The sequence below is a fragment of the Taurulus bubalis genome, assembly GCF_910589615.1.
Source record: "Taurulus bubalis genome assembly, chromosome: 13".
NCBI classification, from domain to species: domain Eukaryota; kingdom Metazoa; phylum Chordata; class Actinopteri; order Perciformes; family Cottidae; genus Taurulus; species Taurulus bubalis.
In genome coordinates, this window is record NC_136601.1 from 18,106,923 (window position 1) to 18,134,653 (window position 27,731).

The 27,731-nt window shown below is 40.2% G+C and overlaps 2 protein-coding genes across 2 annotated transcripts in view; one reads left to right on the forward strand and one right to left on the reverse strand.

Moving 5' to 3' along the window:
• The window catches only part of ctnna1 (catenin (cadherin-associated protein), alpha 1), a 72,695-nt gene that overhangs the window by 15,422 nt on the left and 29,542 nt on the right, over positions 1-27,731 (forward strand). Inside the window, exons 7-10 of the mRNA XM_079228900.1 lie at positions 68-271; positions 20,537-20,617; positions 21,000-21,152; positions 27,567-27,659. Of these exons, the coding sequence (XP_079085026.1) occupies positions 68-271; positions 20,537-20,617; positions 21,000-21,152; positions 27,567-27,659 (531 nt within the window). The remainder of the gene's footprint in view (positions 1-67; positions 272-20,536; positions 20,618-20,999; positions 21,153-27,566; positions 27,660-27,731) is intronic.
• lrrtm2 (leucine rich repeat transmembrane neuronal 2) lies at positions 14,061-17,029 on the reverse strand (the record flags this gene model as incomplete). Its single annotated transcript, XM_079228523.1, has 3 exons — positions 14,061-15,697; positions 16,339-16,434; positions 16,996-17,029. The coding sequence occupies 3 exons, from the start codon at positions 17,027-17,029 to the stop codon at positions 14,061-14,063; spliced, it is 1,767 nt and encodes a 588-aa protein (XP_079084649.1).

Here is a 27,731-nt window from a genome sequence, read left to right on the forward strand (position 1 = left end):
AGTTCTGTTTTGACTTTTAGCATTTTGTGCTCCCTGTGTAATTTCCCCTCTGACCCTTTCCTTACAGAAACAAATCATCGTGGACCCCCTGGCGTTTAGCGAGGAGCGCTTCCGTCCCTCCCTGGAGGAGCGCCTTGAGAGCATTATCAGTGGTGCTGCCCTCATGGCCGACTCTTCTTGCACACGTGATGACCGCAGGGAGCGCATCGTGGCCGAATGCAATTCTGTGCGCCAGGCTCTTCAGGACCTTCTGTCTGAGTACATGGGCAATGTAAGTGTCTTAACTTTCCATTTCCTACCTCTTGCCACCACACCCACTCTGTATGCTCCACACAACAGTGCTCTTAATTAAATTCCGCCTTAATTGGACAGAATAATGTGTATGGTCAAAAGACGCATATAAGTAAAAACAAAAACATTTGTGAGTTCTTAATTTCTGCACAGATAAACGTAGAAGCACAATTGAGCATTACCTCCATGTTGAACCTAATAAATACGTTTTTAGATGAAGTTATTCTGCTTTACAAATACTGTCATACTTGGAACTAGGATCCAAGTAAATCCATACCTACCTGTTCAAAGCCCTTTGGGAAAATCTGAGTAGTTGGATTCATTTTTATCCGCTTCATCACTCATCTTGCCTTTTCCTAAAGAAAAATATCAAGAGTCCTCTAATTCTTAACAGATTATTTTTCCAATATTGCTTTGTGCAGTAACACTTCCAGCAACTTGCTTAATTTGTGTTGAGAGAGTTATTTGAGAACAAATGAAAATCCATCTCTCATTGTCTCCATAAAAAAGCGCCATCCTGCCCATTTTAAATGGATAATTAATCTACGGAAATTAACACTGTCACTGCCTCAAATAGTTCAAGATACAGGACTGCCACCAACAGTCTGTCGAGTCTTTGTAGACGACATATAAGAGTGAAATCAACCTTTTGTTATTGTTAAATTGTACAAGGTTCAAACAATAATGGGCCATAGATTAAAATACAACAGTCACTGGTGTATTTATGAAGCGGACTCTTTAGTACGGCGAGAAAGTCTTTGCTCTGTCAAACCTTTGTTTGTTGGGAACTCTGCAACACCAGTGTGCTTGGGACAGCTTTCAATTTTAGACAAATTGGCTTTGGTCCATTTAAGTGCATATGGAGGTTTGAAAGTTGCTTGAATAATTTTTTTATTATTTGGTTATTACAGCGCATACTTATTAATATTCTAACAATAATATCATAAAAATACAATGTACTACGATATAGATGTCAGGGCCATAGTTGGGGTTATGCTTTAGCAAAGAGGGAGGGGGGTCTCGAGAGGGGGGTCTCGCCCGGGGCGTAATTACATGTAGAACCGCCACTGGGACACATTTACACTTTTTTTTTTTTTAATTATTTTATTTTTTTATAAATGTGTCGGATTTCAATCAGCTTGAGTGCTTCTCAAATACCTTTACAAGTGGCTTTTTTTAAAAAAAAATTTTAGATCAGATAACTATCCAATCTACATGAAGTCACTAGGTTCAAATGGGGTTACACAAATGGTCTATCCTATTTTTATCTTAAACAAAAACGATAAGCTATTATGTCACTGAAATTAACATCACTTTGACTGACTATTTATATCGAGGCAGACACTTTTAACCACCCCAGGTAACAAGAGAAAACACTGGATTTATTTATTGTTTCCCATCGGCATGTTTTCCCATATATTCATAGGAGAAAATTAGATTTTGATAATGACTGTTTGGTCTGTCTCTTCCTAGAACTTCCCCAAGAGATAATTTTAGTAGGACATCTTGCTTTGGCCAGGACCTTTGTTCAGGAAACGTGATAATTTTCTTTCTCTTTTTTTTTTCTTTCTTTTTCCCATGTGCCCATTTCTTGCTCCAATTTTTCTTTTCTCTGTTGGGAAAAAGCTCTGTTAAACCACTCCTGAATATCCTCTCTGTAACAGCAGAATTTCAGTGTGAGCCAGTCACCCAGAGAAATGCCATTGCTGTTGTAATGCTTTATTTATTACTATCTATGAGCTTGAACTTTATTTGTTTTCTGCTGTTCTTGCTGTCTTTTTCGAGGTAAAAATCATGAAGTGCACAGCTTTCCCATTTCATTAGTGGAGTGTTACAGTAGTTCTGTGGCTGTAATGGATGTCTGGCCAGGCAGGGTGTGATCGTAGTACAGATTCTAACTCTCACACACAGCAGTAATTCTGCCAGAGCACAAATATCTGAATAATGCAAATGTTGCAAATTGATCTCCAATTTGTTCAATGACCTGCTATAGGCTTAAATGGTGGCTGCTAATTTTGGCGTGCCTGGCTAACTTGCTTACTGCCTATAGTAATATGTTTCCTACGCCAAGAGGTAACCTCCCATTATCGAAATACAGTATTGTGTGGGTCTTCAGGTTATATTATAAATAGGGCAATTTCGGGCTGGCACATCTGCTGCATGGCTGCTGGGCCAGGTTATTTGCTGTAGGAGAGAATTAGGCAATGTCCTAAACTTGCCTGCTTTATAAGAGGGCAAATCTGCACCCAAAAGTAATCTGTCTCTTCTTTGCCTTTGACCAAATTTGCCCTGGAATGTCATTGAAATATTTCAAGTAGTGTTTTTTTTTTTTGGGGGGATTTTACTAAGCAAAAGACAAACGGGACAACAACAAAAACTCTTTTCAAACAGGATAATGGCATATCAAGATGGTGCTTAAATATTAATGACCGTTGCACTCAGTTTGTGTGTTTTCACTGGACATTGACGGACAAAATGATAAGCAGTCAGATGTCAACTAAGTTTACATGTCATTTTCTCTCAATACTTTTCCTGCTCAGGCATCACCGCCATGTTTTGCTCTCATTGCTCATCCAACACTGCCAGTTTATTTTAAGGTTCAGGCCATTCATGCGGCATCTCTGGTTTGGTTCAAAACATGTTTTCTCCTTGACTGGACTCCTCCATGCCCCTCATGTAACCCTGTATGACTTAAGATCTTAGATTCACAGAGGAACACATCTCATCATCGCAGTGAGGGTGAGTGGACATGACAGGGATTTGGCCACTCATTTGGCCAGATGGAAGGAAACCAATGGGAAGCATAATATGTCTGTGTCCACCTTGTTCATTTAATGGCCTGGTATGGCCTCTTTGAACTGTGCCTGACACGCAGTTACAGGGCTCCAGACTGCGACCATTTTTTGCAACCATTTTATTTTTTGCAACCATTTTATTTTTTGCGAGTTAATATTTCACATGGTTGCATCCATTGCGAGTGCTTGATGATTGTTGTAAGTCGGAGACATCAGCGACAGTTTATTCCATTCCCGCCTCAAAAGACTCAACGGTCAACTTGACAAGCCAGCGTTTACAGCTAAGAGCGCGGAGGCAGGGTCGCACGCTTGTGCTGGTCACAGTCTCATGCTCGCGGGGCCGCATTTGTGCCCGCATCATGTGCACGCGCCTGCTTTTTGATATGCATGTATGTGGCGGTGCACAGCATTCTGCATGTATATGTGGCGGTTGAAAGTTTTTACGTAGCAAATCCATTTAGCTGTTACTGTGTTCCAAAAACAAAGCGGTCTGTAGCTTTTTATTTTGAAAATCAAAATGAAGAGGCTGGTGGAGAGGGAGTGAAAGTACTAATACACTGATTTTAAATAAGTGTGTTGTAAGTAAAATAATTCCCTTTTTAGAAATGTACATGAATATAATAGTACTTGAGTGTACTTATTACGCTCCACCACACAAAAAGGTGCGAACAAATCATGTGCTGGTGTGACCAACCGTTGGTAGCACCAGTGCTCCCAGTGGAAAAGTTAGTCCTGAGTAAACCTAGTGAGATAGCTGGTCCCTTTAAAACAACAGTAGACGGTGTGACGGGTAACCTAACTGTATCTGTGATTAACCTTGGCAGACCAATCAAACCTCACATTGGCTAGACGAGGATGTGTGTGCTCTCGTACTAAAGCAGGGCTGTAGCGGTGCGATGAAATATGTAATTCATGCAGGAAAGGAAATTCCTTCCTTGAGCAGAGATGCAGTATAGGTCCATACATACTGATTTGGCTGCATGTGTTTTGATGGCCACAGTTCCGTCCGCATCTATTCTAATAATTGTAGATGGGGCAGTGCAAGGCATCAAACCGTATGTTGCCATTACAGCATATGGGTTTACGCTCACAGCTGAGGCTGTTGGATGGACTCCCAACTCATTCTTTCTCTCCCTCGTCCCTTCTGCTTCTTCAAGCCCTCCAGCTACAAGTTGTGTTTATACCCCCATCTCAAATTTCCTTTCTCTCCTTCAGACTCTTGGACAAATATTCTGTTGGACATTCTTGCATCACCATATTTTTATTAGTATTATTAGTATTGACACTTGTGATTTGTTCAAATTAATTCACCAACGCAGCCTGCCAGGCTGCAGTTTAGAGTCATTATTTAGTCTAGATATCTTTTTTTACATGTATGTATGAACTTGAAGTACTTTGTTCTGAGTTCTCAATAGACTCTAACGGAGCTAAGTATCACTCTTGAATTCCTGCTGGAGAATGGAATACTTTCTGTGCTTGTTGCATGACGCAAGAGAAATTAATTAAATTTGTTGCTAAGGCAATGTCAAGTGAGTGATCAAATATGACGCGCTCTCACACACACACACGCTCTCACACACACAACTACAGCCTCTTAAAGAAGACTAGTGGACAAATCAATGACTAGAAACAAAGTGTTCTTACTACATCTGTTTGTTCTTTTTTTAAATGTGGGTTTCCCGTGGATACGTGACCTTTAACCCTGTTAGTCTTTAGTGACCAGCCTTTGGTTCTCCATACAACAAGATTGTATTTGGGTCAATTCTTAAGGTAAACATTAATACCTTTGACAATACACCAGGTTAGAGGGTCCAATGTACAGCCTTAGTTATTGGATTGTAACTGAAAAATACCGAATTGGATCTGTATTAAATCGAACCGATTGGGACCTTGTGAATCAGAATCAATTTGGGGAAACTACTGGTGATACTCAGCCCAATTGGCAAATGTCTAAAAAGATAGAGCACAATATGTTGTATTACAGGGGTAAGGCTAGGGTTCCTGAAGTGGAAATTGTGTCCTGTGTGATAATGATCATTTAACAAGACTAAAGCTTGTCTGCTCAGCCAGTGGCGGGCCAAGGCAGGGTGGGGGTGATGAAGCCCCAGCACTGCCACATAGCGTGGCAATTATTCTATATTGTCATGACCATTTGGCACAGCATGTGTAAACTGTAACTGTTTCTGCCACTTTTTATTATTAATGCATCACTGGTTCCCAGCATCTGTCAGGGTTTTGTGTCGCACAAGATGGTGATTGTGTGTTGCTTTGACATATGCTCTTTGACATATGCTCCTTTGTCAAAGCAACTGACTGACATTTACATTCTTTAACTTGAAGTGATACAATAAAATTTGGACCTGTATGAAAAGGACTTGCGTGGCCACTGCAGTGGGACTCCCGTCGTCTCCCCTCACTGGCCCTCTTTCTGTGAGTCTCAATATAGTCCCCCTACTCTGAGCACTTAAACATTACTCTTTTTCTCCTCGTCAGTTTTCTCCACCGTTTGCAATCTTTGCTTTCCCGTTTGTGGTCCTTTCCCTCTCGACAGCTCACCTCTACTCACGTTGTCTTCTTGCCTTGGGCATCTCCAGTGAGTGTCAGACTTTTTCTTTAGCCCTATTCCGCTGTGCCTGCCGCTCAAACACATTTTAGGTTGATTTGATCTTGGACCATCCACCTTGCCTACCTGCTCCTGTTATGATCTATGTGTAACCTAACATGGAAATCACGACTGGTTTCAAGTTCAAAAGAACTGCACACTAAGTTACCTCTAATGGAACGTGTTTAAAAAAAGAAACATTGGGTGTGATGTCAATCTCAAAGAGTGAGGATATAGTCTCAATCATCGGCTAGGGAACGAGTATGACAATGTTGTGGAATGGTCAGATATGTTTAGTTTTTTAACCTATTCTTTTGGAAGGAGGTTCGAGACCAGTGTGAAAGCAGTTCAATGTATCTAGTTGTAATCTCATCTAAATGCATAATTAAAATGAATTACAGTCCTCAAAATGTAACGGGGACAAGATTTAGTGTCCCCAAGGCTTTTCATATATTTACAGCCTCTATAAAACACTGGTCTGTCAGTTAACAGCCTGTCAGGCAACGTTTCCCAGACCTGGCCCCTTGATCTTTTGCTGGTGAATTCTTGGCTTTTTGATGGGCTTTGCTGTCAGTTAAACAATAAAGAATGCCACGATCTCATGAATTTATATTTTGTGATGCTTCAACTGAAATCTAACGTCCCCTTTTTTTAAAGTTGTATGGGCGAATTAACTTAACGAAGCATGGTTGCTGTTCTTATAAACTTGTCTGCGGCTTTTGGTAATGGGTGATTTTACTGGCAATTATGGGAACCTTTTTCTGTATGGGGGAATACATATTAATTTCTTCAGATTGATATTTAATAGTTTGCCCAGTCTGATCTTTTCTTCTTTAATTGTACGGTCGGAGGCAGATTGTTTTGTCACCACTTACAGCTGCAGTACTGGTTTAAGTATACATTTTTTTTCTTCCGTCCTAAAATGCTCCGTTTTGTCCCTTGGGATAACTTAATTCCCCCACACATCCCTTTTGTGCACACACGGCAGATATGTTGCTGCAGAGCAGTCTAGTTCATCTCACATTTTTGTTTTGAATTGGAGTTTTATTAATCCTAAGAAGTGAGGAAAAGTAGTTCAGAAGTTTAAAAGGACACCCTTTGTTCACTATTCTTCTCTGTTTTACAATTTCATACGCATCTCAACTTTATTTTATTTTCTAAAATAATTACATAACAAGCAATTTAGAAAATAAACACCACCGTTTAACTGGCCCCTGACATATTTTGTGACAGACGGCAAGCAATGCATGGCAAATATTCTTTTGAAAACCTCAACCCACTGAAATAACACCTTTTTATGCGATCCTCATATTTCAGATGGGATCCTTTATTCCACATCTGTTAAGATACCATTTACATCACTTATCATCTTTTTCTGGTTATAAAGCCAAATTATAATCTGAATTTTAGATCTACAGAATGTATTATGACCAAACATATTTCAATGACACCATACACTCTGTTGACAAAGGATATAGAACATATTACACACAACCTTTCACATTTATTTGCATTTTAGCAATAAATTCCAGACCTTTTAAGCATTTCAGTGGTCGTAGGGCTGAAACGGTACAGTAAAGGAGTCTTAAATGATTTACATTTGATCCTGCAGCTATATTCAACAGTGCAACATATTTTTTTTTTTTCAGCACATTAAATCAAATGGTCTGAAAGAAATCCGGTGGCTGTTGCAGGACTATAATAAGCCTCTCTACCTGCGCACACTTTGCCTGTGCACTCATTGCGCGTCACTGGAGTCTTCTGCTAGCTTGACAGCTGTGTACTAACAATAGCCATGTTTGTTGATTACAGTTATTATGATAATTTTGGTGGAGGGAATTTGGATGGTGGCCTGAATGGACGGCTGTCAGTGTTGCTGACTCTGTGACCTTTTCGCTAGCTTTAGCGACTTTCCTTTTGGAAAAAGCAACACCTGACATTTCTCATTGGTCATATCTCCGAATAAGCCCCAATGTCATTTTTTCATAGTTGCGTTGGCCATCTTGCTTGATTGGACATGTCACCATTTCCAGCTGAAATGAGTTTTAAACACAAAACTGCCTTATCACCATTTAACTAGATATGGTGAACTTATTAGCAGTAGTCTATTTACACACAGCACACACTGGGCTTTTAGAGATATTACATGCTGATGAGTGGTGAGAGTAAACGGTGAGCTGGAAAACCAAAACAACATGACATGCTCCACAGCTCCGTAGAGCTGAAGGAACTGCAGAATCACGTGACGATTCTGTTTCATTCACATACAAGTAATGGTGCACTTTATTGTTAATAAAAAAGGAATATTATATACACTTAAAATGAAGCGAGAGATACTAACTGTGCTATTGGTTCGCCTTCTTAGGAGCACTGTAATACATTTTCTTATTTATCACATGCTCAAATAGAATCACCAGAAGCATTTCTACGTTGTATAGTATCCTGCACCCCCACTCCAATCTGTTTCTTAGTCAGATGAGTCTGATAGGCGGTTGTCCTTCAGTCAATGCCACAAGCATTGTGGAAAATGACAAGAAAACCTGAGTTGTTGGCAGTTAAGTTTCGCCAGTGAATTACTTTGGCTTGAAGGTCAGATAGGCTGAATTGAGCTGTGATGGGCATCTCAGAATAGGAAACAACCACATCTATGCATGTTTTAACACATGCACACACATTCAGACAAATGCTCAGCTGTAGCGAGTCAACTTTTATTTTCATCAGACCTATCACTGACCTTGACAGCAGGGAATTACTGTTCAAAACTCTATTAAATTAATATATATATATATACATACACACAAACGACAAAGGAGAATGGCAATTGCGTTACTTAATTATATTGTTAAACAAATAACGAATGTAGTGCAAAATAAACTGCATATATTGAATGTAACAATATCCATCCATCATAACCTATATCCTGCCCAGGGGACTACAGTTTATCCAAGCATACATTCAGAGAGATGTAGTGTACACCATGGACACGTCACCACTCTCTCAGGGCTCGCACACATCCTTACAAACGCATTCATGCCGCGGGGAAGAATGTGTTTCCAGTTCACCTGACCTGCGCGTCTTTGAACTGGAACACCTGAAGGGGACCCCAGCAGACATGGGGAGAACATATAGATTCCACTCAAAAGTCCCCGCCTGCAATGAAATTGATGACTGATTGACTCCTCAAGATCCAAGGACCAAGCCCAGTTGCATTCAAAAATGATTGTCTCCCTGGGTCTTTTTTCCTACCCTTGATATGAAGAACGGTTAATTTATTACGAATACAAAGCACTAAGATGCAGATCGCCAAGATGCTCTTCTCCAAAAATATTAACGGGAAAAACAAAGCGTTTTTTTTTTTTTTCATATTCGGAGCATTATGGGTGACTCCGAATAATCAACTATTTAAAAAAAGGAGCCCGATTCGACTGCAAATATCCCATGTGAAACATTGAAGTGGCGGTAAAATGTGTTTTTATATCTGAAATTGATTTGAAATAAGCTTTTGGTTTTGACTTTCAAAAGCAGGATCGGGAATTCTCCCTCTATCTTTTTCACCCCTGCTTTTTGTGGGCGTGCGAAGGAACAACACAAATGAATCACTTCGGCATCCTTACCAGGAGCCTGCCTGCAGGAGGCTGAGATGACGAAAAACAGAAATGGAAAATTCGCCTGCTTCCCTGAAGTCTCCGGTGTTGCAACATTTAGCCTTCCCCTCGAGTTTTGTGAATCTGAGTAACTCTACCTGTTAAGTACCGTCCTGCTGAATGTTGTGATTCTTTTTGTTGTTCAACAGTCGGTTCCCAATTGACTGGTCAATTATTTTATTATTTGACTGTTTTTAGTGTGGTGCATTCCCAAAAATTATCCATTGTGGTACCATGTAACATCTCTTTTGAAAGAAGAATTTGATTGCCTCCATGTGTAGGCAATAGGGATGCACTGATTGTCGAATGTAGCTGATTGCTTAACCTTAAAAACATTAAGGCAATTAACGTATTAGGGAGGTATTGCTGATGCGAGTTCCAGATCAATATCTGCTTCCTAGTAAGCATTTTCTCGATTCATTGGAGGCCTCGTACAGAGTGTGTGAAGCATACATGTGCCCGCAGTCCTTGCACCCTGCAGACTACTGATGCCATGTAGTCCGTTCAGTTTAGGGCCTCCCCCACCTGGGTACACTCTCCAGGTTAATTACTGAAGCTTGCTTTCTGAAGGCCTCATCAAAAAAGAGCAGATAGAATTGAAGTGGTTCTTACAGCTGGATAGCGCCGTCAGCCGATATTCCTATATTCATTAGGATTGTTATATGAACTTTCTGACAAATTGGAAAAGCTATTTCGAGATATCTTGGCAGAGTCCTTAAGTTTTGGTCCCCAGTCTGATCATGAAATATTAAGTATTTGCCTAACGTGATCTGATATAATTCTAAACTTATACAGATGCGTAATGCATGTCTGTCTGTGCTTGATGCAACAATATCACAGCATCATGGCCAATTTAACAGTATTATCTTTAATATCCAAATCGTATCTGTATTGTTAACAACTCCTGTGGAGCCCAGAGCAAAGTTTTGGTGAGCTGGCATATAGAAAAACTGAGTAACGAGGTCTCGAATTGAATGGAAAAGAGACTAAAACTGGTATGTAATTAGGGATGTAAAATTCACTCGTGCTGATTATCAAGGCTCAGTGGGAGGACATGCGGCTCCACAAGAAACGACTCTAAATTCACAGTAGGGAGCAGATTCTAGAAATAATTTTTTATAACTTCTTAGTTGTGATGGTGAGTTAGTAAAGAATTCCTTCTATATCGACGTAGGAAAGTAAATTAGTTAATCGAGTAGTCAATATAGTCATCTATCTAACAAAATATTCCAAAACATATGGTGCTTCCATATTCTCAAATGCGTGGATTCAACGCTTTTCAGTTTTAAATATGATTATTAATTGAATACATTCAAGGTTTGTACTGTGTGAACAAAACACTGCAACACTCTGCCTTGATGCAGGGGTTTTCAAGCTTCTTCACATGGTGAATCCGAGAAACATGAGTTTTGCACAACGGTGTAATTTTAAACCTCATCAACGTGTGAAGTAGGTGACCTGATCATTATGTTGAGATGTCATGATGTAAGGGAATTGGATCGAATGAACACATACCGTTTCACAATATGCTGATGCATATATCAACGTCGTCAAGGGTTTGATTTGGTTTGCCTTAGGATTGCTTCAGATTTATACATTAAACCATACTGTAATGAAAAACCAAACCGAGTTGTGAGCATCCACCAGTTAGCAAACATTCTTTAAATTATAACCATTTTATTTAAAAAATATATGTTTTGAGGGGAAAATGTTTTTTTTTTTCAGTTTTTTTTTTCAGTTTGGCACATCTTATCCACTATACAGATATGAAATTGTACATATTACAATACAAAAGGAAAATGGGAAGAGAAAAAGCATTCATTTTGCACAAAGAGGTTGGGTAAGAGAGAGGGGATTGGTTCACTTGTTGTTTTTTTTTGTTGTTGTTTTTTTATTTTTTTTAGGCAGGGTGGGGACCAGGGCTAGAGGGTGACAAGAGGAAACAAAACAGTTTACAAAGAGCCAGAGTGCAAAGGGATGCATATTTCTACAAATTTTGTGGATTTTCAGTCACGTAGTCTTAAACAGTGAAATGTCAAATGATTGACAGAACTTTATAGGAATTCCACATACATCCCCATTCTTGGTTTTATCAAAAAAGAGGTCCCTTCATAATGTTTGCTGAATGACATTAAGAAATATTCAATTTAACTGACTTTTGAACATGCAAGACAGATCAGAAGGGCAGTAGTAAAAGCAGTGCGAAGCTGGAAGAAAACAAAATTAGAAATAAAGTGGAGTTGCTTGACTTTGGAAATCAGTACTATCCGTGTATGCAATGTTTTCCGTTGTCTTCAAATGTAAAGTGTAACAACATTTGGTCACACAAACACTTCTTATGATCATGTGCACACAGACATTGACACAAGCATTCAGTTAGAAGATTGAAGCCAAATTGTCAAAGCCTCGATAAAGAGAGAAAGCCACAAACGGCACCTCTTTGCTACTTTGAGGGAGCACCAGCCAAAGAACTGCATCCCCATTGCTCAAAGCCAGATAACTCGTTTCCTGGTGCTGTGCTATCGGAAGCATCTTGCTGTCGTAATCACTAATTTGGTTAAACGTATCTAGAAGTTGAAATGTTGATGAAATGCCATATGCTAATTTTCTGGGAAAAGAATTCAAGAAACTGCCATATTTTTATTAAATTATTTAGGAATGGTACTCGGTCTTGTTGTACTGTTCAAACATCCGATAGTTCCGTTACTTGTAATGAAATAATTGTTGCTGTGTTCAGTGTGCGTTTCATGCCCACGGTGCTGTCTGTCAGTATTTATTGTTTCCTTCTTAATCCGCTTCACTAATAAACCAAGACATTGCCCCATCGTTGCCCCTCTCCATGTCCCATCAATTCCTCTCAATCCCTCCCTTTCACCCTGCCCCCACCACCAAACTGAACACAAAGAAGTGCGGAGCTGCGGCAGCAGCTTTAGTCTGATGCTAATGCACATCCTCTCCCCTGCATACCAATGTGTCCTGACCCTGGCTTGCTGTTTGCTTATCACTGGATCTCCATTTGTTTTCAGGCTATTGACTGCAATTTAACTTGACACTTGTGACTGCTAACCAAGGAACTGTTATAATATGCATTATTCAACATAATCCCATTTTTAATACAGTAAATGACAACCCAGTATCCCTAACAAGAAGAATGTCTTAAAGTAAAAGGTTCATTGATATTTTTATGTAGTACGGAGGAGAATTCTAGTAGAACTATTTTTGAGTGAAAGAACAAGCCTAATGTTGCTGGATCACTGGTGTGGGTGACAGAATATTAGATTATTTTTGCCTTGCCTTAATTGGTTCAATCTTGAGCCTGCCAGTCCTGATTAGTGTGTAAGTAGTAAAGAGCCTTTTTTCAGAATAAAATGCTCTTCTATCTGTCATTTGCTCTGGCCATTACCCTTTCTCTTGATTCCCTCACACCTCGCACTAGCATGTCTGTATATTGATCCTAGTATAATACCAAACCAAACCATGGATAAATAATCCATGTACAGGCCATTGTACATTTAAAGGTTGAATCATTAGGTGCTTAATGTCCAAGATGAGGAAGACATCTGTGTATTTTGCTAAGTGGTGTGTAGTATATTGGAGATTGACCACAGATGAAAAAAGCTTTGTGTCCCACAGGTTGAGAATTTATTTCTGATGGTTGGCCCTTGTGGGCGGGAGATCCAACAACCTGCAAAACATAAGTTCATTTACGAGCGAATGTCTGATTAAAGACGTAATTTTTCATATATATATATATATATATATATATATATATATATATATATATATATATATATATATATATATATATATATATATATATATATATATATATATAATTGAACATAAATTCACTATTCCGGCAGACTTTTCAATCGGTACACTTTTGTAGTTGCATTTACACACATGAATTTTGGAATAAATCAAAATGTAAGCAAAATAATCCCTTTTTGGCTGTTCATTTTTGGGGGTGGGCCACCCAAATTAATCGTAAACAGGAAACACTGACAAGCCTTTGATCTGATAGCAGATTATTGACTTGCCTAATTGACTCATGTCTGAATTGGTAAATGTATTAAAATGTGTAGACTGAATATAATTTTTAGGGCTCTTCTTTCCTTGAGAGGATTCATTTGTGTTACACCACAATGATATTTACTTTATGGTTACAATTCAGAATTAGATTTTGGTCTTGGTGGTCTTTAATGTATAATAGTTCTGTTAATGTAATGAAACTGCAAAACAAAAACATTCAGATAATTGGTCCAATTCATTTGACCCCGTGATTGGTTTACAGTGCCTATGGTGCAGTTAGAAACATGATTTCAAATACTTACTTTTTAAAAGAAATGAGACATAAATCACATCTCTCCACTTAATGTATTCCGTTAGCAGAGGGCCATTTGGCTAAGTATTTTCTCTGTGCTGCAGAATAGAGACAATGTGGATACAAATCTCACAGTTTACAATGTTCTTGTTTAAAATGATTGCCCCTGCCTGATATGAACAACCTTGCATTCATAGAAAAATAAATTTGTGACTATCTCTACATCATCCCTAAACTGTCAGGTCCAACCTCTGTCATTGTAGCATCCAACATTTCTCACATATTGTCAAATCTCACTTGTAGAAATTATGCTTTTTACATAAACTGGAAAAAAAAAAAAGCAAACCCTGTATCATCTGAAATGGTCAAATGGCAAACCATATGCTCTAGGAATAAATAAGAGTTCATACTTCACACTCTTTGTAAGGCAGTTGCTGACACTTGCACTGCCCATAGCCGTTTATGATCACGAGTGCCCCTTCTTCATGGCTGGGCTCGTACTCATTATAGGGTACCTGTGTAGCTAGATCTGCCATAGGCTGCCGCTGCTGGGTCCTCATCTGTCTGCGGTTCTGAATAGCCGTACAGTGGCGTATACGGCGCAGGGTGGGAGGGCAGCACTTCCGTGAGATATACACAACAAAAATTATGAAAAAGAATGAAAATAGAAGGGCCATAGTTCCGATGATAACCCTATGAGTCATTACAGTGTTGTCCATTGCAGAGGAGTCCTCTGTTACAGCTGCCTCTTCCAATGTAGCGGTGGTTGCTTGAGCAGTGCGTCGTGTTGTGGTAGTCGTGGTAGTGACCGTGGTAAAGCTCCCAAAATCTTCTGCATAGTCCTGCGTGGGGGTTGGCTGCATAATTCCAAACAAGGAGCTTGTGATCTCTGCAGCAATTGTAGCGTCTGTGGTTGTGCTAATGGTCTGAACAACCGGCGCTGAAAAATTCTGGCAAAGCTGGAATCCATAAACGGCATCAAGTATCTCCTCACCTTGGGCATATTCAGGACTGTGGCAGAGAATGGAATGTTCCCACCTTCCCTTAAAGGTGCTTAGCCAAGTGGCCAGAGAGCAAATCCTTTTGGTACATTCCCAATAGTTGCTGGACAGCCCAATGGTACCCAGCGACTGCCACATATCCATGACTTGGGGGTCCAGACTGCTTAGTTTGTTGTTATCCAGCAGCAACATCTTTAAATTTGGCAGCGTTTGAAACACATCAGATGTCAGGACACGAATTTCATTCCCTGTGAGGTCCAGCTTCTCTAAAGTGGTCCAGGTCCACTCCATGCCGCATGTTAAGTTGCTGATTTTATTCCACTGCAGATAGAGAAACTGGAGGACGACAAGACGAGGGAAATGGGCCAAGTTGATCTTGGTCAGCTGATTGTGCTCCAAGTGGAGCTCTTTAAGCTTAATGAGCCCAGCAAATCCATTCCGGGCCAGGCTGCGTAGACGGTTGCTGCTTAGACCCAAATATTCCAGGCTGCGGCAGTCCCAGAATGCACGAACAGGTGTGGTGCGAAGTAAATTGGAGCGGAGGTGGAGTATCTGAAGCTTTCTCAGTCCATGAAACAGTTCTGGTTCCAATGCAGTCATCTGATTGAAGGACAGGTCTAGTATCTGGAGGTTGATGAGGTGGATGAAGGTTGTGTTGGGCAACTTGGTGATACGATTGGAGCTCAGATTGAGGTCCTTCAGCTTGTAGAGCCCTTGAAAGGCATCCTCTTGTACTGTTGTAATCTGGTTGTGGTCTAGATGTAGCCAGGTGAGCTGGCTGAAGCCATAGAACTGATCAGGACTGAGCTCAGTGATGCTATTGTGGCGTAGTGACAACCCCAGGGCCCCCTTGTCCACACCATCTGGGGGCGCCTGAAGCCCCTGGGTGTCGCAGTAGAACTGCAGGTCCTCACAGCGGCATTTTTGAGGGCAGGTTGTGCACGATGCAGGAGGCAGCAGGCACACTAGGAGCATGCTGATCACACTCAGACACAGAGCCGCTGGTGCAGGTCCCACCAATGGCCACCTTGAATGGAAACCTGGGTGGGTTCAAAGATAACAAAATGAACTGTGGGGCGGGAAAGCTTATCTCTGCAGAGCACTTATTACTAATTCATGGTGACGATTGTGCTTTTCCAGTGTGCGCTCGTTCTTTCCCATACACACTGCAGTTTAGATATTTTACATTGACAACTTCCACAATGTACGTAAAAAGGATTTCCTTGAGCTTCGCTAGGATGGGGATGTCATATAATTTGGCATTTAATGATCAATTACACACATGAGCTGGACTTTGTTTTCGACATCCTTGATATATATATATATTTAGTTCACAAATTGTGCTCGGTCATTTGTCTTCAGTACATATTTTTCTGCTGATTTCTGTCATTCATCATTTATTGCATACTACCCCCCACCCCCTTTTAGCAGCTCAAATATGCAGATTTCCTTTTGAATTCTTAGTTGTTTTTTTTCTTGAGTCATCTTCATCACTTAAGAGATCTACAATACAAATGGTATTTCAAATGTGTGTATATATATTCCCAAGTAGTGTTTCGGTGAAAAATTAAACATGAAGGGCAATTGCAGTAAATAGACTCGGCTGAAGAGCTTTTAGTCCTCCCTCTTACTTGTATTCCCTATTCATGTCCAGATCTACCATATAAAGGGACTAACTTACCCATTCTTTTGTGCACATCGGAGGCTGCATTCAACTGTCCTTTTCCGCAGACTCTTGGAGCAACCAGATGGAAGAAAAATCCAAAGGGAAAAAACCCTTTTGAGTAAGCACAAAAGGAATCACCCTCTTTGGAAATAAAGCAATTCTGAGCCCACCCAATTGAAACAAAATATGAAATTCCATGTCCCGAGATGATGTTTATTCCTGTGATTTTGTTCAGAGTCCTTTTTAAAATCCAAGCTCAAAGAAAGGGTTGAATCTTTTCCTTCATCCTCCGAATCCTTGAAATAAATATTTATATAATTATTTTTTTTTAAGTTGATCAGTTGCATCCAGAGCGACTCCGGTGAACAGAACCCCCCCCCCCCTCTCTTTTTTCTTTTTCTTTTTTTTACCCTTTTGTTTCCCTTCCACCGCAATGATGTCAGCTCAGATGGTTAATTGAAGATCAAGCGTTCCCCTTTCATGGCCGTGGTCTCCCAACCCTAACTTGTTGATGGCAGCCAGCGATCCTGCTTCCGACGCCGGCTCAATCTCGGCATAGCCTCTGCAGAGCTGTGAGCGGAGCCCTCGTCTGCTAGCTGAGACGCAGGGAGAGAAAAAAGCAGAGCAGGGAGTCAGGGATGTTATTCTGTGCTTTTTGTTGCAGCCACTCACTGCTACAGAGTGGTGGCAGCCTGGCGTCGATCATCACTACTGTTTCTCTCTCTCTTTCTCTCTCCCACACGCGCAAACACCCTCTCACTCTCTTGCTCAGTCACTTGCGCTCTGCCTCATACGCACTGCCTGTGCACCTCAGTCTTCCTCCACCTCCCTCTTGCATCCCCACTTCCCTCCCACTGGCTCGTCACCATCAGAATATTGATATCTTGAACGTGTTGCGGCAGCTTGCTATTGGAATTAAACACAGCTGTAAATCTCTCGCCTTGCTGCTGCTCTAGATGTGCTATGTATGAATGCTTGCCGGAGACGTACACAAAACATATAAAACTCACACACTCAATATAGTTTTTACCATGTAGCTCCAAACGTCATAAACATGTGCATGGGTGAGCAAAGATGTGCTGCATTCCCTTATCTCTGTACAGGAGCCAGTATGCTATAGCAATGCTAACATAGGATGTCTGGCACATATTCATAATTTACATATCCTGAGCACAGTGCTAACGTGTGATGTATGGCCAGCTGCTCTGAAGCTAAATTAAGCTTTTAACATGTAATGGACAAGACCGGATACTTGCTTTATGATGTTAAGAAACTAAAATGCTGTTCAAATGTTTGTTTTTCTACATTTGGCAAATTAATTGTATTTGTGGTAGTGTTCAAAGGACGTATTTCAGAACCAGCTAGAGTGCGAAACGGAATGAGATATCTGTACTTCAGTGCATGAAATTGCTGACTTTTCGTTAATTATTTATTGTGGGTGGAGATCGGTGTGAGGGTAATTTCAATGAACTAGATCTGATGCAGCCAAAGACAAGACACACAAGACAATATGAAGCACTGATACTGATATCTTCTCCTTGGGCACTTTAACACCTTTTTCTTTCAAGCATCTTTTACTTAAACATGACCCCAGATTGCTTGAGCCCGCTACCCCTCCATGTTTTATACTTGTATATTACTTTGATCAGCTTAATGTATTTTATATGGATTTTAACTATTAATGCACATTACAGGCAATATATTGTACTTAATGGAAGAAAAAAAAAACATTACCACTGTCCTCTTTGGTAGTAGATGATAAAGAACGACTATGTGTTCTATCTTTCAAATCCATATTGGTTTGGATTACTTGGAAATTATGTTTCTACATTTCTACATCCTAAATAATTTAATTTCATAATTCTTAAGACAAAACAAGCATCTTACTGTGACTTTCCAGGTAACTTGGCCAGCATGCTGCTGTCAGTCTTCACATTTACTGTGGTAGACTTCATCTCCCGCTGGGACTCACAGAATGTGAGCGAGGAAAACATGGGGGGGGACCTCAAGGGGTATGAGGAATATTCCCTCCATTCGATGTGTACTGGCTTCCCGTTTGTAATTCAAGATCTTTAACAAGCATCTTTTTTATTTATTTTTAAGTAAAGTAAACGTGTTTGAATTATCACAGAACAACATTATGAAACTCTGTGACCGTGTGCCACTTGGAGCAGACTTTGTTTCCATTGAATTTTTCCATAATCCAGTGGACCAGTGGTTTTGTAGAAAAGGGATGTTCCTAAATCTGTCCTAAAGGAGATGGATAGAGACTCACTTGAGTATCATAAAAGATGCCGCAGAGAAAGTGCCTCCATAATAAGCACCTGGAGAAGTGCTTTAGAACCCTCTGGCGTGGAAATGAAATATAGGCTAGGCGTGAATAAAATAGGATTGAGAGAGTAGGGGCAGAGCCGACTAAAGCCCCTCCATAGCACTGCATCCAACCAGCACAAAATCACGGGATTAGTGCCGTCGGAGCTCCCGGCCCCTAACTATGTACACAACCCCCCGATGGGCGAAGGGCAGTGGGGGATGGGGCAGGTCAATGCCACCACCATCTATGGTGTTACGGTGCAGTTGATTTGAGCATTATAAGGGGGGCGAACAGCCCAGAGTCCTACTGGGTCTTTGCATTTTCTCTCTTGCCCTTTGCTGTTCATCTAATTTTGCTCTAATTGTATTTTTCTCCAGTGTCTGCCCATCTATCTGTCGCTCATCCACTCTTTCATTTATTTCTCGCTCTTCATCTCTCCATCTTTCCTGAAAGTTTTTGATTTTTCCCTGTTCCGCTTGAGCAGTTTGCAGAATGTGACTGAATATCTCTCTGCTCTCAGTGGGTGCCAGTAGTTCGGGCTTTGACTGCTGCATAATGTTAAACTGTGTGACTACTGCCAACGGTGTTGCCATGTGTAGTGGATTGTAACCTTTTAATCAACACTCACTTCTCATTGACTATGAAAAAAGATGCTCCTGTGGGGAAGCGATTAAATATTGTATTTTCATTTTCAGTGTTACATTATTTGTGCTCATGGTGATTAACCTTTTTACAGCTGCTTTTTATTTATGAACAAAGAAAGAATAGAGCAATCGTGTTTCCACTAGATTAGTGTTACTAGAGGCTGACCAATTAATCGCTTTGGCCGATTAATCTGGCGGTTAGGATGTTTTGCAAACCATCTTTATCAGTGGAGCTGAGCTCCAATAGCGGCCAACTACTCATGCAGGGACATGCATAACTGTTTTACATGGAGGCTCCATACACTTAATGTGGGACACTTTTGCTGAAATATGTGTGCATATGATTAACTCCCAATAATAATCTCAACAACTGTTTAACACGCCATAATAATGGCACCCCTATTATTTTCAACAATTCTTACTGATGTTGGCCTATTAAGCCCTCAAAATCCCAAGTGTGAGTGATTTCTGAACTACACAAATAGCTCTTACACAGAACATGATTTTGGCAAAAGTGGATAATACATTTATGAAAAACACCAAGACAAACCGAGAATAGGAATCGGTTATTAGAATAAAGGACTCTCACAGCTCGTATCTATCTCATTAGGAAACTGGAGGCTGCATCACAGGTTGACTTTGTTGGTTTACTGTAACACATTGTGCAGTGTTTTGTACAATTTTTATGGAGAGAGCTGTGGTGACAGGAAGGCTTGAACAGGATTCGGAAAGCCTCTTTTGATCCCTGCATGAATAAAAATAAAATGTAAATGCAGTTTGCCACAGCAGCAATTAAAAGGGTGTGGTGGCCATGAATTATAGCACTGATATAGATGCAAATCAGCTGTTTTTTTAACCCAAAGCAGCTGTGCCTTTTTGTGTGTGTGTGTGTGTGTGTGTAAACGGTTGGCCGCTGTTTGTTTGTGTGCTCCATGGTTCACTCGCAATGCAATCATTCAGGAAAATATTCCAGTGTATAAACAAAGGGCAATGTGGTGCTTTTGACAGCTGGTCTACGGCAACTGTTTACAATTAATAAAAGGATCACAAATGGATCAGGATGGTTATCTGCAAAACACTAGCGACACTATGTGTGGATCACGTTTGAGCTCTTACTGGAACTTTTTACATATGAAATGCACCTGGCAGCATAACATATTGGCCTTGCGATCTTAGAAAAAATGTTTTCTTTTACATCTGGTAGTGGCCACTGCGCAATGCTTGTCACTAATTCCTCTCATTGTTCATGTTTCAGGCTGGAAGGAAGGACAGGAGTGATGCTCTGAACACCGCCATCGACAGGATGACCAAGAAGACCAGAGACCTTCGCAGACAGGTTTTTTTTCTTTTTTTTTTTCTTTTTTTTTTCATGTCTTCATCGGGCACATAACCTGCTCACAGAGCCTGTATTGTAAAACAACAAAAACAAAACCTGTAATCCGCTTGTAGCCATGTTGACGTACTCTACTATTGTTTTAGCATCAGGCAACAAATGGTGGCAGCAGAATGCGGATGATCAAGTTACCCGACCATATTTAGCCATGTCAAAGCCAGCACTCTGTGAACAAGTGTGGAAAACAAACACTCGCTCATCTTTTCAAAAGATTCAGCTGTGTGTGTGTGTGTGTGTGTGTGTGTGTGTGTGAAAATGTATGCACAGGGGACTATAATATTTAAACAGTGCCTTTTCCCTCTTTTTTGGATTTCTTACCTCACAGCTGCGTAAAGCTGTAATGGACCATGTCTCTGACTCTTTCCTGGAGACCAATGTCCCTCTCCTGGTCCTGATTGAAGCCGCCAAGAATGGCAACGAGAAGGAAGTCAAGGAATATGCACAGGTGTTCCGCGAGCACGCCAACAAGCTGATCGAGGTAATGTAGGATTTTGAATGCCTTCCAAGTCGAAACCTAGTGTGACCCAAATACAGAACATTCATATTTTTCTTTTCCATTCCACCAGTTATGGACATTTTAGCTTAGCTTGTAGTAAACATCATCCAGCTTCTCTGTTCTCTCTCTGTGGGTTTGTTCTTAGAGATTCCCTTGTGATACAACTTAAGGATCACTGCGCCTCAGAAAACGGCAATCTGGGATCTTTTTTACCCTAATGAAAACAAAGATGTAAACATTGAAGTTATTTTCACTGGTTGCTGTCTTTGTCTTTCACAGTCTATGAGTGTGTAAAATACGCACACAGTAAATAGAAGGGAATACTGATTCTAATCTAACTCTATAGTGAGCAGACAAGCCAAACATTGCTGTGTGGTCACAGCAACAGATAAACATTTTAAGCAGAACCAAAGGAATGAAATAACCACAACACAAGGATAAGTGCTACCTCTGGGAACATGTTGTCCTTCCTACAACAGATTGATGTACTGCTTCTTATTGGACAACGCCACATGTGTGCTGACAAAGATAAATATCTTAAAAGGAGCCCAATGCATTCTGCTTCTCGTCAAACAATTGCGGGAATGACTGGGATTTGTACTTCCCCAGCGTTGTATACATGGCAACGAGAACACCGATACAAGGGGGACGGCAAAGTGTTGGACTTTGATGCGTAGCAAGCTGACAGAAACCTGAGCGATCCTCAGCAGTGGTATTTCCTTCAATTTCTTGAACGTGTCAGAGCATGATATGCTGACATTTGAAAGTGACTTCTTCCCGTGGGCAGATGACCATGAGTGTAGCTGGATGGGTTGGCAAGTATAAGCCTTCACTGGGGAAACCGCTGAAGCATCAGAGGGATAGGGGGACCACTCTGGGGAGTAGACCTTGAAGGCCTGAGTGTCAGAAGTGGCATTTAAGCATGACATTGGTGGACTCCCCTAATGCTGAGGCACTATAGTTTTTAATCTGCTTATAACACTTGGATGGGACACACAAAGAAGCACAGCTTTGATTTTTAAAATTACTCATGTTAAGTATGAATGGCATTAAATTGAAAATTACATTTTTTTTGTCCTCTATTGAACGCAGTTGGATGTGATAAGGGTTGTGTGGCGTCAATCTAAGCCTAAAAGATAAAGTTCTTAAATCTGTTATTCGGCTGATCAACTGTCAAATAGAACAAGCAAACTGTCCTCAATATGGACTGCACGAAAAGAAAACAAGTCATATAGTTATACTATTGGATGATATTGATAGTTTTTAGTGGAATTCTTACTAAAATGTCAATCAGCAAAAGTAACTTTTCACACAAATTAGGAATGGTGGTTACATATTTATTTGTTAACTATGTTTCACTTTATGCAATCAGAATTGTTCACATTCTGCAACAGTATCATGCATTCTGATTTCTTCAGCCATTATATAATTTTATATTTATTTATATTACTTGATTTTATTTTATTATTCTTTACTCTTTATTCACTTGTGAGCAGTGCTGCTGTAATCCTGTAATTTCCCCACTGAGGGACTAATAAAGGATTATCTTATCTTATTTTGTGTGGCCAAGCAAACCCTAAAGTAAATAAAATCTACAGTACATGCGTTTGGCATTCAAATAATTATTTTTTTTAATATTCTATTTACACCTGACTGTAAGGTAAGACACCATAAACCTAAATAAAGGCCCAGTCATGCAAATAATACAAAAAGAAAATACTGTGAAATATCATGAAGCCGCCAGAATCTTAAAAAGTACAGTGAAACAGATGTTTGGTCTCACTTGACAGCATCTCAAAGTATGTTCAGACGCTGAGTGAATTTTAGCGGTGCCGTGATCCCAAAGCAATGTAGAGACATGAGCACATGCTACCAGGCTGTGAGTCAGTCTCGTGGCAGTAAATTGAGGCGAAGGTGCGTCAGCGTGGCTTAAATGTTGTGATTATGTCATCACCAAATTGACAAATGTGTGCTTTTTGAGATGTACAAATCCTGTTTCATGGTTTCAATAGTACATTTTAAGTTCACCACCTCCTTGATAAACTAATACAGTGGTTCTTATTACATGGGCCATATTGTATTGTTTATATGTGAATATGCAGTAGATGCATGTCATAATGCTTTTGTTGCAGCTAAGAATTGCAATGTTTTAAGGAGCAGCTAATGTTGCATTTCATCGTTTTAGATTAACTGATAGCTTTTTTTTTTTGCAAAAGCTGATATAATTGCCAAAGTATGCAGTCGAGCATTGTATCATTTATTTTTAGGAAAGAACATTTCTGTAGAGCAAGCCAACGTTAATGCTGTCGTCTTGGCAATAAATACGTTGAAGTAGGTCTTCGCCTCTCACTGAAATGATTGACATTTCCCCACAAATGCAGCGAGGAGAAAGACAATGTTTGATCCTTTATCACTTTAGGAATGAATGTGTAGTAAATGTAATATGTTCCTTCCTCAGAAAAATCTGTAACAGCAAGTGCACAAATCTGTTTGCATGACATCATGAGCTGTGTATGTGAAACTGCCTTAAGGCAAATGGTCCATTAGATCACACACGTTTGTTTGAAAGCTACATTATTACTGACCCACATTTATTCTTAGGCCCCTTTTTTAAGCAGCGCCTCTACCCTTGTTTATCGGAACATCATGAAATCTGGTATTTATACATTTTGTAATGCATCAATTAGAGGTTTCACTTCACGAGTTTCATTTACTTAGTGTCAAATCCTGCTTAAATACACGTTGAGTAAGCAATCAGACAACAGCCTGTAATGTGTTGTGACAAAGTTCACTTCATCTCTTAATTAATTAATTTGAGATTATTTGACAAGACATTGTAGACCTTTGCGCTTTGAAACATATTCCTCATTGCATTTGTAACCTATTCACTTTGTTAGCCTTGGCGGGAGGGTCATGCGACAGTACACGTGTGTGCGCGCGTGCCCATGAGTGTGAGTGTGCACCTCTGTGTCTGTCCACGGCTAATCTTGCATTCTGCTGCACAGTATTTGGGGTACCCGCTTACTGTTGCATGCTAAAGGAGCTCTTGTGGTTGCGTTGACTCGCTATCAGCTGTAACCGCTAGCCAGTGGAAACTTAATAAAAGCGAAGTCATATTTAAAAACTGACAAGGATTCAGCTTAGAGTTGTTACTAATGCAGGAGGCTTTACACTTGAACATTGAGTTATTTATCAATTTAAATAAAGAAATGTGAAAGCATCTTTATTATACGAAGGGAATTTGTCTGCTTCTGTTTTATATGCATTACAAAAAAAATCTTGTAATGTTTTTGCACGATTGTGTGACGTGTTTTACACAACATCTTCGAGCCCCTCCAATTCATCATCTTAAGAGCAGGAGGAAAATAGACTGAGCTTAGTACTGTTGCCTGGGTGTCAGGACGATGTGGAGATTTGAGCACACAGTTGGCAGAGGAAGAATGTAGCATAGAAAAAGAAAAAATATATATTTATTTAAAAAAGCTCACACACGTAATGTCTTCTGTGAGCCTCTCAACCAGGCAAAGGGACGGTAGTGACATTAGGGGATTAGTTGCATTATTTAGATAAGTTGATGTTTCTTCTGAGTGCACATTCTGTTTTGATTATGAGCTTTGGAGTGAAGAGACACCATAAGTCAGAGATGTGCAACATGACAAGCCAAGATGCAAAAATGCCTCCGTTGAAGTGTGACCAGTGATCCAATGGAAATGTGTAATCAGCGATGGAAATTGCCAGACTGGCCATTTTTGATACTGTGCCAAAAGCTTGTTTTTAATGCAATATAATATGATGCGTTTACATTTCTTTATTTAATTTGATGGATAACTCAATGTTCAAGTCGTGGCTCCTGCATTCATAACATATTCTGGTAAGATGAATCCCTGTCAGTTTTGAAACATGACTTAACTTTTATCACGTTTCCAACCTTTTTATGTAGAGAGCTACTAAAAAGGAAATGCAGCTACAGAGGTTTACCTCTGATTTTATTTAAAATACAATGATGACATTGCATCTTCCAAAAACATATTGTCCTCTCCTCCCGTACTCTCTCCTCTACTGACATGCCAAGAGGAAATATTTACGATCGGGTATCTCTCCCTCTTTGGCTATACATCCTTGAGCGTTCTGTCTGCATTTTCTCAGCATTGCAAAGTTGCTTCATTAAGAAGGATACGTGTTACCTATCATAATACTCGTGACACACTGATTTATTGCACCTGCTTTTATTGTATAACACTGGATTAATGAGACGGTGGTGGTAAATGTGTTTGTCATATCGTCCTTTTAAGTCTAACATCCATAAACATAATATTCAATATCCATGCCGTTAAACATAGACTCGCACACATACAGTAGCATATCTACAGGCAGTGTGCACCGACTGGTCGTAAAAACGGCATACTGTGATAAAGCCATGGGGATGGAGTTTATAGGATTGTCCTTCCTTCGTGTATCTGCCTAGACGGCATAATTGAATCACTCGTCCTTACCCATTTCAAGTCATTGTCATTGAATGAAATGTATTTTGTTGCAGGAGTATAGGTTCGTATAACTGTGTAGCCTAATAGAGCTGTTATTGTTTTGTTTTTTGTCTGGAAAGAAAGTAAGAATTCAAACCGGTGCATTTGGATAATTGTTTGCAGTGGCTTTGTAAACTCTGACACTTAAACATGGTATGGTTCCAGGATGGTGGAAGTGGGAATGCATTGCTCTAACTTTAGGGTAGAATTTTCTTGTTTGGCTTCCTCCACAGTCTCTTTATGCTGAAATGGCTGCTTTCCCAGTAGTATCGTGGTGAGAGTGAGAAAAGGCTGATGTGAAAGATCATGAAAGTGAAGAACGCAGGTCTCCCCATAAAGTGCCAGTTTGTCTTTATATAACTGCTCTCTCGACCTTCCTCTCGGGGTACTGGGTCCTCTCCCTGTGGTCCCTGCATGTGTTTGCATAGTGATGTAGGATGTTTATATCAATGTTTCAGTGCTTCACCCGCGCAGTGGAATAAGTGCTTCTCATTAGCAAAATTGCTTAGGAAATCGTGAGGTGGGGGGGGCATCTAGAACTGAAGAGACGGAGGAGGAGGCGGCGAAGGTTCTTCACGTTCATTCACATGGCCACTCTCGCACCTAGTTATGCATTCCACCACCAGTGCTTTTCTTTGCCCTCCTTATTATTTTCCGAGCTTTGCCCCACATTTGTATCCTATAATAATATAATTTGATCTCTTTCTATCTGGAGATGCCAGACCCCAATAGAGTTCATTAGGACAAACATGAGCAGTCAAAGATCACACAGGTTCAAGATGAACCTATTTACATTAATACCCAAGCTGTAAACATTCATTTGATCAAAGGCAACTTTCAGCATTCGTGTGAATGCATGTAATGTGTAAATGCAGTATATCATAACTGACAGTTCTGTTGCACTCAGCTTTATAATATTATGGTAAAATTGCGGTTTTGTTTACAACCACATCCACTGTTGCTGTTTGCGTGACCCAGATCTCAGGAATGTAATTGTGGCATAAAATCTGACGCATTCATTGCTGAAACTATCAAAATAAAAATAAAACTTTCAGCCCTTGTTCTTGCTGTAGTGCAATCAAGAGTTTATTTTTGCCTTTGTAGTCGATTATGTTTCAACACATTTTCTGTCCATTGGATAATCCCAGTTTGGCGTTGTTCCTCACATCCCAGGCATTCTGTTTCCTCATTGTTGCCAGCATATCCCTACCAACAAATGGGAATATTCAAAGTCTCTGACCTAAATTTTGTGAATATGGCTAGCTGCATATTGTTAATCCGGAAGATGCTAGAATATTTAGAAATGTTTGTGCAGGAGCAAGATTTGTTGGTCAATACAAGAAAAAGTACTCTCAAACCATAAATGTGTGCAGCCGGAAGGAAGACTTGCCGAGCTCAGCACTCCACGTCTCCCTCCTTTTTAAAAGTGTCAGGAATATTTCCCTCTCAGATCCAGGAGCGTAATGGCAATCTGGCAGCCTTGTGATTAGGTCACAACATAACCATGTCTCTGAGTCTCAAGATGCAACTTCCATTTACATTTGACTACATTTTGGGAAACAAATACAAAACTTGTTTTTTACACCCTCCCCCCCTTCTATGTGCTATCATATTGTGTCATTTTGCAGCTTTATAAATTAATCCTCAGCTTTGGGTTTGTATTCCACAGGGATCGGTTGTACTGCAGAGCTGCTCCATTTCTGATAGCTAAATTCATTATGGTAGCCTGAGTTTGGGATTCTTCTCTAAGATGAAATATGCTTTCTTTGTTTCTCTCTAAATAAGACTCTGTCAGAGTACTTGTTTTTGGCTAACAAGGAGATATATGTGTTTGTGTGTGTGTGTGTGTGTGTGTGTGTGTGTGTTTGTTTAGGTGGCCAACCTAGCATGCTCCATCTCCAACAATGAAGAGGGAGTGAAGCTGGTCCGCATGGCAGCATCTCAACTGGAAACTCTTTGCCCCCAGGTACGTGGCTTGTTTGCCCCCCAAATTCCACCACACCTCATTAATTTTGCACCTCTTTGAAAGGCTTCCACA